This window comes from Mobula birostris, chromosome 3, assembly GCF_030028105.1.
Source record: "Mobula birostris isolate sMobBir1 chromosome 3, sMobBir1.hap1, whole genome shotgun sequence".
NCBI classification, from domain to species: Eukaryota; Metazoa; Chordata; class Chondrichthyes; order Myliobatiformes; family Myliobatidae; genus Mobula; species Mobula birostris.
Window position 1 is genome coordinate 190,009,215 of NC_092372.1, and position 21,031 is coordinate 190,030,245.

The following is a 21,031-nucleotide window of genomic DNA, read 5'->3' on the forward strand; positions in this document are numbered from 1 at the left end:
TGATGTAAATTAAAAGCAAACAGCACTATAAATCAACTGGGGGAAAAAATTGTTGCCATTTAAAAATTCAGGCTGAATGGCATTCTGGTTTCAACAGCTACAAACCTGAGAAAATCAAAATACAAGCAGAATTTTCTGTAGACAGTATCAGGAAAGTTTATTTTTTTAAAAAAAACTTTCTATACAAGCACTGTCAAATTAGGCCTGTTTGTTTTTATGGATGTAAGCGGAATCAATTTAAACCCAAAACCAGCTTGTTGGGAAGCAAGCAAAACACAAAAAAATGCTGGTGAATGCAGCAGGCCAGGCAGCATTTATAGGAAGAGGTACAGTCGATGTTTCAGGTCGAGACCCTTCGTCAGGACTAATTGAAAGAAGAGCTAGTAAGAGATTTGAAAGTGGGAGGGGGAGGGAGAGTTCCGAAATGACAGAAAGACAGGAAGGGGAGAAATGGAGCCAAGAGCTGGAAAGTTGATTGACAAAAGGGATACGAGGCTGGAGAAGGGAGAGGATCATGGGATGGGAGGCCTAGGGAGAAAGAAAGGGGGAGGGGAGCCCAGAGGATGGGCAAGGAGTTGTAGTAAGAGGGACAGAGGGAGAAAAAGAGAGAGAAAAATAACAAATATATAAGGGATGGGGTATGAAGGGGAGGTGGGGCATTAACTGAAGTTAGAGAAGTCAATGTTCATGTCATCAGGTTGGAGGCTACCCAGACGGAATACAAGGTGTTGTTCCTCCAACCTGAGTGTGGCTTCATCTTGACAGTAGAGAAGACCGTGGATAGACATATCAGAATGGGAATGGGACATGGAATTAAAATGTGTGGCCACTGGGAGATCCTGCTTTCTCTGGCGGACAGAGCATAGGTGCTCAGCGAAACGGCCTCCCAGTCTGCGTCGGGTCTCGCCAATATATAGAAGGCCGCATCGGGAGCACCGGACGCAGTACATCACCTCAGCCGACTCACAGGTGAAGTGTCGCCTCACCTGGAAGGACCATCTGGGGCCCTGAATGGTGGTGAGGAAGGAAGTGTAAGGGCATGTGTAGCAATTGTTCCGCTTACAAGGATAAGTGCCAGGAGGGAGATCAGTGGGATGGGGAGGACGAATGGACAAGGGAGTCGCGTAGGGAGCAATCCCTGCAGAAAGCAGAAAGGGGGTGGAGGGGGGAGGGAAAGATGTGCTTGGTGGCAGGAAACCGATGAAGATGGCGGAAGTTACGGAGAATTATATGTTGGACCTGGAGGCTGGTGGGGTGGTAGGTGAGGACAAGGGAAACCCTATTCCTAGTGGGGTGGTGGGAGGATGGGGTGAGAGCAGATGTGCGTGAAATGGGAGAGATGCATTTGAGAGCAGAGTTAATGGTGAAGGAAGGGAAGCTCCTTTCTTTTAAAAAAAAAAGGACATCTCCTTTGTCCTGGAATGAAAAGCCTCATCCTGATAGCAGATGTGGTGGAGACAGAGGAATTGCAAGAAGGGGATGGCATTTTTTGCAAGAGACAGAGTGGGAAGAGAAAGCAAGGTTTCCAACAGACCAATTCAATTTCAATTACTCTAATATCAACAGAATAAAAAAAAAAGCGATCATCTCATAATAAAATCATACCTGTGTGTTCTTGGCCTTTGGTTCAGTGATGCTGTTCTAATAGGACTTTGTTGGTTTGCCACATTCCGAGCTGGACTAGTCATGTAATCATTGGGAATAACAGGTGGTTTGACAGGTTCTAAGGTTTTGTAGGGAGTATTTCGTCTGAAGGAAGAGAAAAAAGTCACTTCATAATATCCTACCATTATCAAGCGACAATGAATTTAACATTGAATTCATAACTAAATACAGTGAAAAGGCAGTATGATGGTTGTGGTTTACAGGGACTTCAATTAGACCTTTGATAAGGTCCCATATGGAAGATAGGTCCAAAAAGGTCATTGCCTGTGGGATTCAAGACACAGTAGCAAACTGAATGCAAACTTGGCTTGGTAATAAGGCAGGGGTTTGTGTTTGTGATTGGAAGCTGATGACCATCAGCATATCTCAGGGATCAGTGCCTCAACTTCTTTTGCTTGTTATATACATTAATGCCTTACAAGTATAGGATATACCAAGTTTGCAGATAACACAAAAGCAGGTGACATTGGTTGTGAGGAGTCAAAATAATACTGCTGGTACCTAGAGCTGTGCAATAAAATTTAATTTTGAAAAATGTGTAATGATGCATTTTGGGGAGTCACATAAAGGTATGGATTTACAATCATAAATGGGAGGGTCCTAGGGGGTACTGAGGAACAAATGGACCTTGGTGTACAAGTTTAACCATCCCGGAAAGTGGTTCCACAGTTAGAGTGAAGTCCATGCCCTGGCTAATTAGGCAAGCTTGCTCGTGCAGGGAAGTCTTGGTACAACGCTTTAAACAAAAATTATTGGGCCACATCTGAAATATCATGTGTAGCTCTCATCACCACACTACAGAAGTACAGACAAGCATAGGCTTAAGATGATGGGTAAAAAGTTTAGAAATCAGAGGAAGAATTTTTAATCACCAAGAGGGTGGTTGCAATTTAGAACATACTCTCGAGGATGGCTGAGGTAGACACCCTCAATGTTATGCAGCATCTAGAACCACAAAGACATAGTAAGTCACGGACTGATTGTGGTGAATGGGATTAGTACAAGTGGGTAGTTAATAAGCCAAAAGGGCCTTTTTCCATGCTGTTTGATTCTACGAACAAAAGCCTGTGTGTACCTACTTTTACTGTACCAATATCCTTCATTGACTTTCAAATACCCCAATTTTATTGAACAAGGTAATCCCCATATGTCCCAAATACCCAGTTAAAATGGAGAACTGATTTTGTTGACCATAATCAAGTAGCAAAAGCACTAAACCCTTAATCCCAGACTGCTTCCAATAGGCTTTGAGAAAATGCAAGACTAGGGTAGTTTTGTTACCTGTCAAGCTGACTGGGATCGTAAATGTCTGGCAGAGACACTGAAAATTATGTATTTTAAGTGTAAAAAGTTTAAAAGATTTAATTGCAAATGCTTAGAAATAAAATACATTAAAATAAAATTATACAAACAAAATCTCATTTTCTTTCTAATCTACTGGCCTATAGGTATCAAAGTAATTCTCCAACAGAATATTAAAGAATAAAACACCCCACCAAGGATGCCATGAACACAGTGACAGATGCAGTACCATCTGTCACTCAGCAAATGCTGCACGTCCCTGTTCTGCACCACAGGAGTAAGTTTGAGATGACGTTTCAATACATGAGTGCCCAGTGTTCCTTCTAGAGCTGCCAAATCCAGTCAGCAGAAAAATTTATATTTGGTTAACAGCAATCTTATACAAGTTAGTTCTATCCATAATATTATTTCATAAAGCTTTAAATTGAATAAAGACATATGCAAAATAGAAATAAAAAAGCAGATTAGTTCTAAACTAAAGCATTAACTTTGTACCTAACCTTGAGAAAACTAAAATAGTCCATTTAATTCACAATAATTCATTTCAAATTAAGCAGTCTAACACAATGGATACAAACAATTCCTGTGCAACCTCACATCAAGTGTAACTGCACAACTAATTTCAGTAAATTAGCTCTCTCCTTCAAAAGTAGTTAGACAGCATAGAGTCAGAGTCATCCAACACAAACAGGCCCATTGCCCAACTGTCCGTACCAACCAAGGCGTCTTCCTGTGCTAGTCAAACCTGCTGCACTTGGCCCATATCCTATCCATGTAGCCATTTTCCTCATGTGCAAGTTCAAAAATCCCTGAAGGTGGTATCACCTTAGCTCATTGCATATATCCACTACCTTTGTAAAAACTTATCCACATGTCCCCTTTAAATCTTTCTCTCCCATCTTAAATAGATTGTCAGTCTTTTTCCCAGGGTAGTGGAGCACGAGTATTATGTTCTTAACTAATACTCTTATTCCTCAGGGTAGTGGAGCACAAGAATGACAGTCACCACCTTTTCCATGCCCCTCTTGACATCTAAACCCCTCTGCCTCGCTCACTCCAGGGAACAGTCCCATCTTATCCAGTCTCCCTATATAACTCAAGCTCTTCGGTCCTAGCAACATCGTTATGAATCTTTTTCTGCAGCTCTTTAGCTTAATTACATCTTTCCTGAAATATGGAAACATAATATTCCAGTTGCAGTCTCATCTTGTACAGCTGCAACATAACATCCCAACTCTTGTGCTCAATGCCCCATAAATCCATACACCATCATCCGTTCTCCTTGGATCACGACATTCAAAAAATTATATAATTGCACCACTAGGTCTCTGTTCTACAATTATACAAGGCCCTATCATTCACTGTTTGTTTTGCCCTGGGTTAACTTCCCAAATGCATCACTTTGCATTTGTCCAAGTTAAATTCCATCTGTCTTTTTGTCCACATTTCTAATTATCTACGTCCTGTTATAACCTTGGGCAACCTTCATTGTTCACCTTACGAAAAATTTTGGCATCATCCACAAACGTACTAATCATGTCTACATTCTCATCTAATTCATTTATATGACAAACGACAGTGGACCAACACAGCCCCGCAGCATGCCAATGGTCATGAATTGGCAAAATGCTAAACCATGCTTCCCCATTCAAAGCTTACAACATACCCTAAAGTTCCACGTCCAGACATTGGAGGACTTGGTGGTTTTTGCGTTGGCGGATTTGTCCTACTGAGTGTGCCTGATCGTGCAGGCTGGTTACCTCCATGCTGCAATAAAAAAAACACACACACACAGTTAAGGAATGCATTTTTGAAACTAGCTCAATTAAATCACAATCATTTATCCTTTAATAAAATGAACCACAATCTGTTGAACTTAGAACAGTCAAAAAAAAATCAATTCAGCCTGTGAAAACTTCATTAATTTATACAAATAAAAGCAGAGAAGCTTCAATGTAGTGCTTTTGGCCTGTTTTCAGGTTTGTTGTAATTAGCCTCCAAAATAATAAATTGTAGTACTTCCTAAAACATGATTGTCAGAAGGATCTACTAAAGTGTCAGTACAAAATAGCAAAGAAATAATAAAATCTGTAAAAACCATTCATAAACTGTGTTGCTACTCATAAAAGCCATTGGGCTACAGTAGATTTTCATGATTTCTTTGCAGAACTGTGGGCTGGCAATCATAACTCTGTTTTGCAGACAAAGCTATAAAAAGTGAGATCAATTTCAGTAGTTCCTTTGACCAATGTGATCGCAATGGGCCAAATGGCATCATTTCATATGTTGTAAATTTATAGGGTTCTTTCATTTTAAAAAAAAAGCAGACAGAAACGTGCCCAAACTGAAATGCAAAATATCACCATTATGACTTAATGGTATCCAGGTACAAGGATAAATATTAGCCCAGTTGAAGAGTTGCAAAGCATTTCTCAGCAAAGAGTTGTAATAAAAAAAATTCTTATGAAAAACCTGAAGTTTACAGAAAAGTGAAGCTTTAGTTTTAAAACCGAATTACAGAGGAAAGAATAACATCCTTTGAAGCATTCTTTTAATTAGTCCATTTAGGAAGTTATATGCATTTTTATGTACGTACAAATTTTTCAGGGGTATATAAAGTGAAATTCGAGTAGAATAATTTGCTTCATTAAAATTTTAGGATGTCGGTAAAATTCTTCCAACGTATCCAAAAACCCCAAATTCAATTAACTGTCGAACAGTGAAATCTCATGAATTTTGCCGTTAATTCACAACAGCATTCTTGCTTTAATGTACATTTATCACATTGGAAAAGCCAATTGAAATAATGCATTTATATTCCCATTATACCAAAAAGACATGGGAACAGAGGTTTCATTAGAAATTTCAACAGTGCACAACGAAAGGAAACTGTTTGTCTTACCTTGGCTTTAAGCCACTTAATGTTGCCAAAAAAGGAGAAAAAAATAAAGGAAAATTAACCACATATTATTAAGCTTGGCAGAAGAAAGCTAAACAAATTCACTATAGAAACTAAGCAACACAACTGATAATTAATACTTAATGTTTCCTGTCATTCAGCAAATGGCACACATTAACAAGCAAATCAATTGAGGTACTGGGAAATAAATAGGTTCCTCTTCAATTAACACTGGGATAAACATTCCTACTCTATTTGTAAACTAAAAGCCAAGATTACATGAACACGACTGCCAAGTACTTGACAGATTTCCAACAATTCAATTTCAAAATCAATTTATTTTGCCATCAGTAAAACAAACAAGGGCCTAATGCAATCAATACCCATTCACAACTAGCATTTCTATTAACTGAAATACATACAAAAACTCAGATCACTGAAGTTCAAGCTAAGATGAAGATGAACACGTGATCAAGAATTAGACTGTTTAATATCATCTTAATATGCAAATCTGCATGCGAGAATGAGCTGCTGTGCAGTGTTCATGCACTGAATACCCCATACGGTTCCTACAGCAAACAAAATGTAATGTTAATGTTATTTTAATGCACAGGCTAATTCTTACTCGTATTGCATATTCTCCGATACTTTTGGCAGCTATAACACAATCCCACTGCCAGCCACATTTTCCTCTCACAATCCTTTTCTGCTTTCCACACAGCACCTCTCTAAAGACCTGATTCAGTCATCCCTCTCCATCCCTGACACTTCCCACTACAACCATTGCAGGTGCTACACAAGTTCCTACACTTCCCTCACTACCCAATAATCTGAATAGCCCTTCCTGGTGAAGCAGAGATTCACGTACACCTCCTCCAGTCTATATATTGTATTCTGCACTCTCAATGTGACCTCTTCCACTGAAATCAAGTACAAATACATAGATTTTTTTGTCCTGGAGTAGAGGCAGTTAAGACATTATTTGGTTGCATGAAGTTGAAGGCATGAGTGAGATAGAATGTAGGAAGCTTTTTACTATGAAAGGTTCATAAAACTAAACTTAGGGAAAGGGGTCAGAGACTGAGAGGGGAAGAGGAAACATTCTTCAGCCAGAGAATGGCAAGTGGTTAGAATGCACTGACTAAGAGTAGTTGAAGCTGTGACACTGACAGCACTTAATGTTTAGGTGAGTGCTTGAATCTCTCAGGCATGGGCCATGTGCTGGGTAACTGAGTTATTACAGAAGTTAACAACAAGATTGGACTGCACCATTGCTATGATTCCCTTCAGGCTTGCTAGGGAAGGCCAGTTAAATTGAAGTTGATCTGCTTGGCACATATAAAACTTTGGAAGTTAACCATATGTAGCTCCAGTGTGCAGAGATACAGCTGAAAAAATGTTGTGCACCATCTGCCCAAGGCCCAGTTAAAGTATAAATTGACTCAATTCACAAATAGTAAACCTACACCAAATAAGCATGGGGCTTTTCCTTCCTCAAATATTATTTTAATTTTTATTGTTTGTATTTTTTTCATTGTTTCACTTCCACCTCCAGAGTATCTCCACCCTTAGCTACAGAATCCGTCAATTAACAAACCTAGCACAAGGAAAAGGTGCCAATTTTAAATGGCACGACTAAAGAGCCAAAAGTTCAGCTCCAGTCTAATTAGTGCCATAAATTATGGTACATGTGCAACAATAAGTAAAGTGGATGCACAATAAAAAATTTAAATAGATGTTGTTGTCGACTTGGACTTTAGCAAGGCATTTGACAAGGTCCAGCACGGGAGGTTAGTCAAAAAGGTTCAATCTCTCAGCATTCAAAACGAGATAGTAAATTAGATTAAGCAATGGCTTTGTGGGAGAAGCCAGAAAGTGGTAGTAGGTGGTTGCCTCTGACTGGAGGCTTGCAACGAGTGGCACGTCACAGGGATCGGTCTGGGTCCTTTGCTTTTTGTCATCTTTATCAATGATCTGGATGATAATGTGGTTAATTGGATCAGCAAATTGGCAGATGACACAAAGACTGGGGATGTCGTAGACAGGATAGAAGGCTACCATGGCTCGCAGAGGGATCTGCATCAGCTAGAAAAGTGGGCTGAAAAATGGCAGATGGAATTTAATGCAGGCAAGTCCGAGGTTTTGCACTTCGGTAGAACCAACTAGGGTGGGTCTTAGAAAGTGAACAGTAAGGCACTGAGGAGTGTGGTAAAACCAAGGGATCTGGGAATACAGATCTAAAATTCATTGTGTGGTGTCACAGGTAGACAGGGTCATACAGAAAGTTTTTGACCCACTGGCCTTCATAAATCAATGTACAGGAGACAGGATGTTATGTTGAAGTTGTACAAGACAATGGCGAGCTGAACTTGGAGTATTGTGTGCAGTTTTGGTCACCTACCTATAGGAAACATGTAAACAAGGTTGAAAGAGTACAGAGAAAATTTACAAGGGTGTTACCAGATCTGGTGGACCTGAGTTATAAGGAAAGATTGAATGGATTAGAACTGTATTCCTTAGAACATATTAGATTGAAAAGAGATTTGATAGAGGTGTACAAAATTATGAGGGGTATAGATAGGGTAAATGCAAATAGGCTTTTTCCATTGAGGTTGGATGGGACAACCAGACATCATGGAATTAGTGTGAAAGGTGAAAAGATTAAGGGAAACACTAGAGGAAACCTCTGCACTCGCAGGGTTGAAAGGGCTGCCGGCACAAGCAATGCATGTGAGCTCGATTTCAGTCAAGAGAAGTTTGCATAGGTACATGAATGACAGTGGTACAAATGGCTATGGTCCCAGTGCAGGTCGATGTAAGTAGGCAGTTTAAATGGTTTCAGTATGGACTAGATGGGTTGAAGGGCCTATCTCTGCTCCGTACTTCTCCATGACTCTAGACTTTGCATGTGAAAATCATAATTTAACAAATTAATTGCCAGCTATTTTTAAAACAGAATATTGAACAGAATATCTTTGTATGTAACAAAGTCAGATTAATTAATGAGTAAATCTAGAAATCAATATATTGAAGATCAAGCTCTAATATTCTGTGCGAGCCAGTTTCAACCAGGGCTGGAGCTTTCATTTAAGCCAAGAAAATTTGGTTGTTTTAAGTGTATCATCTCAGATAGCACCGAGAAGTCATTGTTTGTTTACAGCTAGTGTATTGTTTTAGGTCCATTGAGTACTTATGCTTATAGGCTCCAGAATATCCTAACTCTGGATAAAAATCTCACCAGAACCCAAATGAGGTAGGCAGATGAGTGTCCTGCCAGTCATTAGCAGGTGGATTTCAAATATCAGACGTTTAAATTCATTTCAAATCAAGCTGTCAGACATAACATGTGACTACTCAGGCATTGTGAGCTAATACTGAAAGATTGTAGTGTTTTCTGTATTATTCACAACATTTATCTAATTGTCTGTTGCAACTTCCAAACTATAGCTCAGCATTCAAATCAAAGTTTTCCATTGCTCCCATACATATATGTATTTTTGCATATGACAATAAACTTGACTTTGCTATGAAAGCAGCACCCTTAAATCCACCCTTAGGTGACGAACACCAACTGCTCAAAGGTTTGGTTGGTTCAGATTCTGACTGCTAATTTCCAGAAATGTTAACTGAGGACCTGTTAGGTTTCACCATCAAAATTCAGCCATAGAATACTTCAGAACAGCCACAGAACTCTCGCTGAATAATAAATTCAAGAGAATTATGACCATCTCTCTTCATTCATTCACACTACAAAAGGTTCCTTAAGATTGTTATAGTCAGAATGTGGTAATGAGGACAAGCTCCCCCTACCTATTAAATGTTCCCAATGGTGTCCACCTCAAATAGCCTCTGACAACCAAGTCCAGCTGCTGGCCTTCGCATGTGGCTTAGCCACTAAGCATGGTAGTACTGTTTCCACTGACAGAGGCGCAAAGATGGGTTACTGTCACCTTAAAACCAGTCGCTTCAGGCAGATGAGGCTCGTCAGCAATGGATGGCAGCTCATCTAGAAGGAAAACTCTGACCTCAAACCTCTGCTGCCTTACAGCTATACCACTCGTGGGGAAGACTTCGGGAGTAAACCCAGAGCTGCAGTCCCCAAGGCAATCATATATTGAGTTCAATGCTGACTGGCAATTCCTGCGACACTGTGGTACCAAACTGTAATTGGTCTCTGCCCTTCCTTTGGGTTCATCAGATGCGTGGAGATGGGCAGCTTGGTACAAGGACAACAGTTTGCTCACCATTTCGTACTGCCCAGGTTTGTGTATCTAGACAGCTGAGACGCAACATCCATGGTCAACTCTGTCCGACGAAGACCCTCAACTCACCTCACACAAAAATATCCATTGCTTTCTACAGATTGAAAAAAAATGGTCAAATAACTAAAGTCTATGAAAAAGTAGCTCAAATTAATCTCTTCTGTTCATGTGGGGAAAAGCATGTCATGTATAATAAGACAGCATTTTGTTTAGCTAAAATCAAGACCATCTCACTTTCAAGGTTACTGCTAGAAAGTTATGAACACAAGGCATGTCAATTAAAACATCCTCAAAATGAGTGAACTTGACACAAATAGGGTAGCTTTAACTGAAAATTCTTGGTTCAATCAAAGGTGGTATAATTTATCTGAAAATTAGGAGCACTCAAAACACTACAAATTCAGAAGAGTTTTGAAGTATTTGAATTAGCAAGGTTAGGCCCACCCACACATTCCATGCTTCAATGACATTATTAAATAGCTTTAAATTCAAGCAAGTCCCAATTAAAATTTTAAGTGCATTTCAAGGGCATAACTAGTCTCACGTACAATTCACTGCATTTACATTGAACTGAAATATTCTTCCAGAGGAAAAAAATCTGATAGAGCTGTGAAATTCCCCTGGAAGCAAATATTTCACATAATGTTAGTACTAATGCTAATTGGAGACATATAATCCTTAATTATAAAATGGAATCTGTTCATATAAAATTACTTACAAATTTGTAGAATATACTGTAAATTATTATTTTATTCCCATATCCATGTTGTGTCACATATATACCAAAATACAAATAGACTGCTTCCTGCCTTGGAACCACACACGTTCAGCTACTAGCAGGAAATAACATTTCAGGTGTTGATCCTTAAAGTCAGTTCAGAGATAGGTTTACACCTAATATAATAACATCTGTTCAATCATGATGCTAACTTATTGCTCAGCAGTTCAAGAAAAATTTGAACAGCAGCTTCATTTTTGCTTTGAAACCAACTGTTTATCATTTACTAAAAATGCTCGTTACAGACTCTATTCATAATTGTGTTATTTACTTCTGTATCAATTTCTAATCTTGAGCAAGTTGAACCAGCAAAGTGAAAACTGGGGCAAGTTTTCCCACAAATCTTTACTATTCTCTGCATGGAAAATTTGAGCTTTTTTTTGTAATAGCTTTCTCTTTCCTCAAATATTGTCAGGTGCCATACGATACTGATCGGAAGGAAACCCACAGTGTGGATGGAATAGCACAAATGTCCCTCATTACATGCTATTTTTCGGCTTCAGAATTCCAGTAATTGGACAGGACTTGATTGATAGCCAGCACAGATTCAGTGGGTCAAAGGGTCTGTTTCTATCCTGAATGAATCTATTATAACTAATCCAAAATGAAATAGAATACAATAAAGCATTTCCAAAGATCTGATAATGTTCCATATATTCAGTTGTTTACCAAATCTTTTAGTCTGTGGTAATTCCTTGGATTCTAAAAAAATAAAGTTCAATGTACTGCATTACACTAGCATCACAGAAATATTTACTTGAAATCAGAAACACTACATCAAATATTGATCTTTCCATATCCATATTTTGATTGCAAGTCAAGAGTAGCACAAATGCAACAAAATTCCTGCCACTGAGTCACAAACACTTAATGACATTGAGTCAGATTTCAAACTGTAATTTTCTTTTATAACTATAAACTTGAATATCATGTTTTTAATATCTCAATACCTCCTTAGGCAATTGGATCCTGTATTTCCTCACTTCCAGACCCCAGTCAGTCCGGATTGCAAAACATCTCCTTCACGATCTCCATCAGCACTGGTGCACAATGTTGTGTGCTTAGTCCCCTGCTCTACTCACTTTACACTTATGACTTTGGGGCTAAGCACAGCTCCAATGCCATATTCAAGTTTTTTGGTGTCATCACTGCCCTAGTCCAAATCAAAGGTAGTGATGAATTAGCATGCAGGATGGAGACTGAAAATCTGCCTGGAGTGGTACCATAACTGCAACCTCTTACTCAATGTCAGCAAGATTAAGGAGCTGATTATATACTTCAGGAGAAGGAATGCAGAGGTCCATGAGCCAGTCCTCATTGGAGGATCAAAGGTGGAAAGGACCTGCAACTTTAAATTCCTTGGAGTTATTTTGAATGACCTGTCCTGGGCCCAGCATGCAAGTGCAATTACGAAGAAAGCACAGCAGCACCTGTACTTCCTTACCAGTTATGGAGATTTGACATGACATCCAAAACTTCGACAAACTTCTTCAGATGTGTAGTGGAGAGTACATTGACTGGCTGCATCAGAGTCTGGTATGGAAGCACCAATGTCCTTGAAGAGAAAATCTTAAAAAAGTAGTGGATCAGCCAGTCCATCACAGCTAAAGCCCTCCCAGCCATTGAGCACATCAACATGAAGCACTGTCACAGGAAAGCAGCATCTACCACATGCTATCTTCTCGCTGCTACCATCACGAAGGTGGTACAGGACTCTCAGGTCTAACTTCACTAAGTTCAGGAACAGTTACTGCCTCTCAGCCATCAGGTTCTTGAATTAAAAAGGGATAACTTCACTTGGCCCATCATGGAAATATGCCCACAACCAATGACTCACGTTCAAGGACTCTTCATCTCATGTTCTCAATATTTATTGCTTATTTATTTATTATTTATTATTTTTGTATTTGCGCAGTTTGTTGTCTTCTGCACTCTGCTTGAACATCCTAGTTAGGTGGTATTTCATTGATTCTGTTATTATATTATATAGATATATTGAGTATGAGCACAACAAAATGAATCTCAGCGTTGGATATGGTGTCATATACAGTGGCATGCAAAAGTTTGGGCACCCAGTCAAATTTTCTGTTACTGTGAATAGTTAAGTGAGTAGAAGATGAACTGATCTCCAAAAGTCATAAAGTTAAAGATGAAACATTCTTTTCAACATTTTAAGCAAGATTAGTGTATTATTTTTGTTTTGTACGATTTTAGAGTGAAAAAATGGAAAGGAGCACCATGCATAAGTTTGGGCACCCCAAGAGATTTGAGCTCTCAGATAACTTTTACCAAAGTCTCAGACCTTAATTAGCTTGTTAGGGCTATGGTTTGTTCACAGTCATTGTTAGGAAAGGCCAGGTGATGCAAATTTCAAAGCTTTATAAATACCCTGACTCCTCAAACCTTGTCCCAACAATCAGCAGCCACGGGCTCCTCTAAGCAGCTGCCTAGCACTCTGAAAATTAAAATAAATGATGCCCACAAAGAAGGAGAAGGCTATAAGAAGATAGCAAAGCATTTTCAGGTAGCCGTTTCCTCAGTTCGTAATGGAATTAAGAAATGGCAGTTAACAGGAACGGTGGAGGTCAAGTTGAGGTCTGGAAGACCAAGAAAGCTTTCCGAGAAAACTGCTCATAGGATTGCTAGAAAGGCAAATCAAAACCCCTGTTTGACTGAAGACGACCTTCAGGAAGATTTAGCAGACTCTGGAGTGGTGGTGCACTGTTCTACTGTGCAGCGACACCTGCACAAATATGACCTTCATGGAAGAGTCATCAGAAGAAAACCTTTCCTGCGTCCTCACCACAAAATTCAGTGTCAGAAGTTTGCAAAGGAACATCTAAACTAGAGGTCGCCAACCCACCAATCGTGATTGACCGGTCGATATTTGAGACTTTCCCAGTAGATCCCGAAAAAAATCAAAAATAAATACACAATTACTGTTGTAATGTGAGCATTATAAAAGTAATACTAATTAGGATAATGGTAATATAGCAATACTTTTGCTACTGAACGCTGTTTATAAAGAGCGATTGTTTCCGGGTTGCAGGGTTTTAGTTCCGTTCTTTCTGCCCAGTGCGCATGTGTATAGTTCCCTCGCCATGCACCGCGTTTTCAGCGTAGCTTGTGCTGCATCAAAGTGACCAATCAGATTAGATAAGAGTACAGACTGTCGCAAACATCAATATATGGCAGTGGTCCCCAACCTCCGGTCCACGAAGCATGCAGTGGCGCAGCGGTAGTCGGGATGCACACAGCACATCTTTAAGAAAAAAAGCCGAAATAAATAAGCTAATTAATTAGGTGCAGCCCAGCACGTAAATGCCAGCCCAGACCAGAGGCGATGCAATCAGCAATCGCTTGTGATATCCTGATAGCATGGCGGAGGCTTCACGGAAGAAGGCGAAAACGTACAAATTCCATCCAGAATGGAAAGAGGAATTTCTATTTACCTTGGTGAAAGACAAGTGTGTATGTATGTTGTGCCACCAAACACAAGCACCGACTAAAAGAGGGAATCTGGAGCGGCACCACAACACCAACTACAAGAAATTTAAAGACATCTACCCCCTAAAGAGCGCAATTTGTGCCAGGAAAGTTGAGGTGCTGAAATCGGGGTTGAAGGCCCAGCAATCGTTTTTCACAAAACATGCTGCTTAAAATAAGGCTGCTATTGAAGCATCATTTCGTGTAAGTCACCTTTTGGCTAAGCACAAGAAGCCTTTTACAGATGGCGATTTATTCAAGGAAGCAATGGTCATTACCGCAGAGACTGTTTTTAATGGCTTTAAAAACAAAAACGACATCATAACCGCAATACATAATATACTGCTTGGCCCTGCAACAGTGACAAGGAGGATAGAGTCACCATCAGAGGACGTGAATATTTTTCACTAAAGTTTGATGAATCCCTGGATGTAATGCAAACAGCTCAGCTTGTTGTATTTGTCAGAATGGCTTTCCAGGATTTTATAACAAAGGAGGACTTCCTCACTCTTTTGCAATTAAAGGAGAGAACGAGAGGTGAGGATGTTTACAATGGGTTTAAAAAATGTCCATGAAAATGACATCCCCATTCATAAACTGGTGGCAATTACTACTGATGGGGCTGAGCAATGCGCAGTGTGTATGTTGGTTTTATAGCACTAAAAGTCAGTGCCTACTTTGGGTCAACTTATCTATGTGAAATTGCATTTTCACAGATTAAAATTAGTAAATCTAAGTACAGGAGCTGACTTACTGACAGACACCTCACTATTGTTGCCAACTTCCTCACTCCCAAATAAGGGACAAAAGTAGCAGTCAAATCCCGGAACACTTGTGTTTACCCCACGAAAGACAACCATGAAGCCTCGCATGGGCACCTATTTGCACATGCGCGTACGTGCCGATTTTTCCCCCCACAAATTGGATTAATCTTCATTATTTCTACTTTATATAGGCTGTGTATTTATCATATCATTCCTGCTTTTACTATACGTTAGTGTTATTTTAGGTTTTATGTGTTATCTGGTATGATTTGGTAGGTTTTTTGTGGTCTGGGAACGCTCAAAAATTTTTCCCATATAAATTAATGGTAATTGCTTCTTCGCTTTACGCCATTTCGGCACAAAAGGTTTCATACGAACACTCTAGCTTAGCGGAGGAAATACAGGACAAGGGCGGCCCCGTTTGGGACAAACTAATTTAGCCCAACATACGGGATGTCCCGGCAAATACGGGACAGTTGGCAACCCTGCATCTCACAGACTGTCTGAGACTGGCTGTTTGTAGTTATGAGCCAAATTTCAGGAACTAGCAGAAAGTATTCAGCCCCAGTCATCACACTGAGTGCAACAGTCAGTTTTTATTCATTTATTTTTCCTGTTGAAATAAAATTAAATAATGAAACTTAGAATTAAAGGTGTGAAGTATTGAAATATTCTTAAAGAAAGACAGCTATGGCCTGTTTGAAATGATAGTTAGTGTTTTCTTGTTTGAATTAATTTGAAAGTTTGACAAAAGTATTTGTGTAATTCAAATATAATTAGCCCAAATAAAAGGCCTCAAATTGGAAGTACAATCTGAGCTGTTTCTTCTTTAAACGATTTATTAGAAAGATCTTACCTTTCACTTAGGTCGAGATAGGGGATCTTGGGCTTAAAAAGATTGGTGACCACTAAACAAGCCTGATGCATTTTGGAAACAAGTCCTGTGGACTGAAGAAGTTAAGATAGAACTTTTTGGCCACAATGAGCAAAGGTATGTTTGGAGAAAAAAAGGGTGCAGAATTTCATGAAAACAACACCTCTCCAACTGTTAAGGGAAGAATGAATTCAATTAAATACCAACAAATTCTGGAAGCAAACATCACACCATCTGTAAAAAAAAAAGCTGAAGATGAAAAGAGGGTGGCTTCTACAACAGGATAATGATCCTAAACACACCTCAAAATCCACAATGGACTACCTCAAGAGGCGCAAGCTGAAGGTTTTGCCATGGCCCTCATAGTCCCCTGACCTAAACATCATCAAGAATCTGTGGATAGACCTCAAAAGAGCAGTGCATGCAAGACAGCCCAAGAATCTCACAGAACTAGAAGCCTTCTGCGAGGAAGAATGGGTGAAAATCACCCAAACAAGAATTGAAAGACTCTTAGCTGGCTACAGAAAGCGCTTACAAGCTGTGATACTTGCCAAAGGGGGTGTTACTAAGTAGTGACCATGCAGGGTGCCCAAACATTTGCTTCCAGCCCTTTTCCTTTTTTGTTATTTTGAAACTGTAAAAGATGGAAATAAAAAAGTAATCTTGCTTAAAATATTAAAGAATTGTGCCATTTTTAACTTTATGCCTTTTGGAAATCAGGTCATCTTTTACTCACTTAGCTATTCACAGAAACAGAAATTTTGACCAAGGGTGCCCAAACTTTTGCATGCCACTGTATGTACTTTGGTAATAAATCTACTTTGAACTGTGAAGCAATACATACAATTCAAAGGATGTGAGTATTGACGGCTAACCCAGCATTTAATTGCCCATACGTAGCTAGTCTCAAACTGCTTTCATGAACTACTCTACTAACTGTCTTTGTTTAGATCAATAAGTTGCTATCATAATTTCTAGCTTTACATCTCTAAGGAGTTCTACAATGTTAGTGACTTGTCAGATCAGAATTACATCCTAATCCGTTTCTTGGGATATGTATTTATTCCTCAATTAAGATACTTGTACTAGTTTTCTATGCAAAAAAAAAACTCTTCTATATTCAAACAACTGACTACCACTCTATATTGTACTAGGCCATGTCAGAAAGCAGTTGACATGCCAGCTCATTAGCATTGCAACTCCAGCGCCACCAGATGAATGTAAGACAACAGACTTTTTGCCCTGAAGGACAAGCCAGGTGAATTAATTAAAATCCAGTAGCTTCATTGTTACTACTGACATGATTCCAGCTCCTGAAATGCAATTTGAAACTATTCCCAGATCAATAGTGCAGCCCTCTGGATACTAATATTGTAACTTAATGATGAAACCACCACACCCATGTTTTAGAAGTATTTCACTGACTAGTAAATGTTTTGAGTTGAAAAGAAAGAGGTTCTACATGATTTTTATTTGAGAACTGATTTCTCTGCAAATGAAGGGAAGATGGCATAACAAGTCCCTATCATTTTTCTGCCCTTGCAGTTTGCTCAAGTTAACCAGCCATGTGGTGCCATACTCTACATATTACCGCTGGCAGGTCCAATGTTAATTTACTCCCATTTCTAGAAAGAACCACAACAGCAAAACAAAGTGAACATTGAGCAATTTTTTCTTCCCCACCTAGCCTTCTGGGAATGTGTGGGAAGTTAATGAATATGCCATATCAGGAATGGAGATCAAAACAGAACCATCCAAGTTGGATTAAAGTTTAAACTATCCCAGCTTCATTCCTATCCTATCAAAGCATTTCAGTTAAATAAGGATGCATGTTATTTTTTAAATATGTAAAAAATATATTCAGTATGCAAATCTTTTGATAATCACTTGAAAAAATATGATTCCAGAAATATGTCCAGGCCATTTTGGCCAACTAAGTCCACACCAAGTCACAGAAGACCCATTATTTACAACTCTCCAATACCTTTCCCTGTACTCAATCTCCCCACATTTCTAACTACTCACTCCCCCTACCCGCCCAAGTGGCCAAATAATCTACAAATCCATACACCTGCAGTATGTGTAAGAAGCTGGAGCTTTTGGAAAACCCACAGGGTCACAGGCAGATTCTGCAAACCCCTCAAAAAAAAAACAACAACAACAACAACCACCACCACCCAGAGTCAGGCTTCAAGGGGTCATTGAAGCTGTGGGGGTGGCAGTTCTATTAGCTGTGTCCCCTAACCATTTTAATATTGTCATCAAAATAAACTTCCCAAACTGTCTTTCAATAAAGCAGATGAATGAAGTCACTTCAACAGAACACCGGGGGGGGGGGGGGGGGGGGGAATAATGATTTAAACTGAAACAGAATTGGAACAAAGATACAATTTGCTCTTTTAACAATGTTCAGAGGCAAGAAGTTGCATTGCTCACTGAAACAAGCTCATACCTGAGATTTATGCTCAAATTGCAATCTGTTGCACGTTAGGACTAACGTGCCCATCCAACAATTCTCCATCACAAAGTTTAAAAAAACTTTCAAATATTCAATTTGATTACTGAAAAATGAATAAACCATCTTTCATCGCAGACCTGAAATGAGCAGCACATCTACCTATAAATCAGATATATTTATCAGGAGCGCCGCATATGCAGGATCCTTAGCACTGTCAAGGATCCTTCCCATCCATCCACAATCTCTTTGAACCCCCTCCCCCAAATCAGGCAAGACGTATTGGGACAAGAACTGTTAGGATGGGAAACAGCTTCATCCCCGCCCCTGCCTCCCGCGGGATGTAAGGCTGCCTAACTCTGTCACCATCCAGGTCTTATCACATATTAGGCACCAGTAGCGTTATACTGTTTACTTTTTAAACTTGTGTCATTAATCCATTTTATGCTAAATGTCAATCTTCTGGAATATATTTTATCGTCTGCTAACCCATCTGTTCACCTTATCGCAACACACAACTATGCATACCTGGCAAAACCAGTCTTTTAATCTTTAATGTGACATGAAAACCAGAAGCGTATGCAGTATTATTATACCTTGGTTCTTGGTTTTATGGGTTCATAAACCTATGGCACAACTTCAGGTGAGTTAAAAAATGATTAAACTCATGAATGGACACAAAGTTTTATTATGTGTAACTATAGAGACTAAGAAATATTATCTGGTATCTCTTGTCACTGTAAGAATGCACTTATACCACACTTGCAGTCAATGTTGTAACCATGGAAATACAGGCACCATAGCTTGCACAATCCAACACCCACAAACAGCAATTTGATGATGAGATAAATTTGTTATTGAAGTTGCTTCAGGGGTAATTATTTGCCAGGATACTGGGAATAACACCCTCCTTCAAAATAGTGCTGTGGAATTCCATATATTGACCTCAGACAGAAAACATACCATCTGTTTAAACACACCATCTGAAATAAGGCACTATGGTGAGATAATGAGGAAGGTACACTGTCTAAAGTGTCACACCATCATTTTTATGTCGAAGTTTCTGGAACAGGATGAATTGAAAACCTTGACTTTTAACCAAACAGCTACTAAATCTTTGAGGCAAACCACATGGTGAGAAACAGAACAAGCAAAAGGATCTGGTGCAGATAAAGTACAACAAATGTCATTTCCCTGTCAAATAAATAGTCTAAAGCAGGATATTGAAGTCAATTTGCTATCTTTTTGAGATGACCAAACACTGAAGCTGTGCTATGACAATAATCTTCTGCCAATTCAAACATTAACCCTCATAGTTAACCACAGTCAACTTCAGTGTGAGAAAAAAAATAAAGCTGCCAATTCAAGTTTTCAACAGATTTGTTTATAACAAAATAGAAAGTCTAGTATGAATGCAATATTAATCTGGTTTTGTAAAATTATAACAATTGAACACCTCTTTGTAACCAATCTGAACATTCAACCTACATCAATTTCCAATAATACTTACACAGGAAGCATACAATTACTGTGCCAAAATTTCCTACAGACTTCTAAATACCCCAATCCTTACCATTCAATCTGGAATATAGGAACTAAAAATGCACCTTCTATACTTAGTTGGTTCAGTTAAAGGATCAAGATTTCTAAAATTCCAAAACACCAGGTAAATATATTCATGTTGAATTTATTGCAAAGCCAAATAACTTAAAGAAAATTCATTTTACTTTGTTTCTACATTTAGAAGATTTGGACAACAAATATTTGATTTTATTTGGGGATGGGATATAGGAAAGGCTCCAAATAATCTTCTGCAACAATACTGAACTCTAGGTCACTGTCTACAACATTATTTTGCAAAGTGAATTTAAAATAAATCAGGTCCACCGAATCAACATATACTTAAATCAGCCAAAGCTGCACGTGGGCTTGCACTAAAACAGCTGGTACTTGAAACTTTAAGTATACAACTGGAATATTTATCTTGGAGTTATGTATATTAATAATTTTACCTTCACACCATGGCCAACATCATCTAGTACTGTGTAGTCTATTGGCTTCCGAATGTATCTTACTGGCCGTTCAACACTGGCTGGTGCTATGATCTTATGAGTTCTTGATGTGTTCTTGTTGGTAGTGAGAATACCAATCTCACGGCGAGCCACTTTTTCTTTATGGATATCCACAGTCTATTTGTAGAGAAAAATATAATTATTTTTTTCTTGATTTCTTTCCACTCTTTCCCTCCTCCCTTCCAAGTTGCAGTAACATCAATCCTAACAAAAGATGGTTCACAAAAGTCTTATACCATGGTCATTAGATTAATTAACTTATTCTAGTTTGATACCAATTGGAATATTCAGCTGTGTTAAAACATGTCTGGTTTTGACCAATGAGCAAAAAAATCTGCTTTCAACAGATAAACAAATGAATGTATAGTACAAGAACCATACAAAAATTTGCTAACTACAACAAATAATCAATGTTAATCAAATAATAGTAATCAAGCTTTAACTGAAATCAATAGTTCACTTTCTTTTGAAGTC

General features: G+C 38.9%; 1 protein-coding gene across 6 annotated transcripts in view; it reads right to left on the minus strand.

The window, feature by feature from the left end:
• abi1a (abl-interactor 1a) overlaps positions 1-21,031 on the minus strand; it is an 82,806-nt gene that overhangs the window by 24,996 nt on the left and 36,779 nt on the right. For all 6 annotated transcript variants that reach the window (XM_072253866.1, XM_072253868.1, XM_072253871.1 and 3 more), the window contains exons 3-5: positions 20,498-20,674; positions 4,634-4,734; positions 1,606-1,749 (exon numbers count right to left, since the gene is read on the minus strand). In XM_072253866.1, coding sequence (XP_072109967.1) covers positions 1,606-1,749; positions 4,634-4,734; positions 20,498-20,674 — 422 coding nt within the window. The remainder of the gene's footprint in view (positions 1-1,605; positions 1,750-4,633; positions 4,735-20,497; positions 20,675-21,031) is intronic.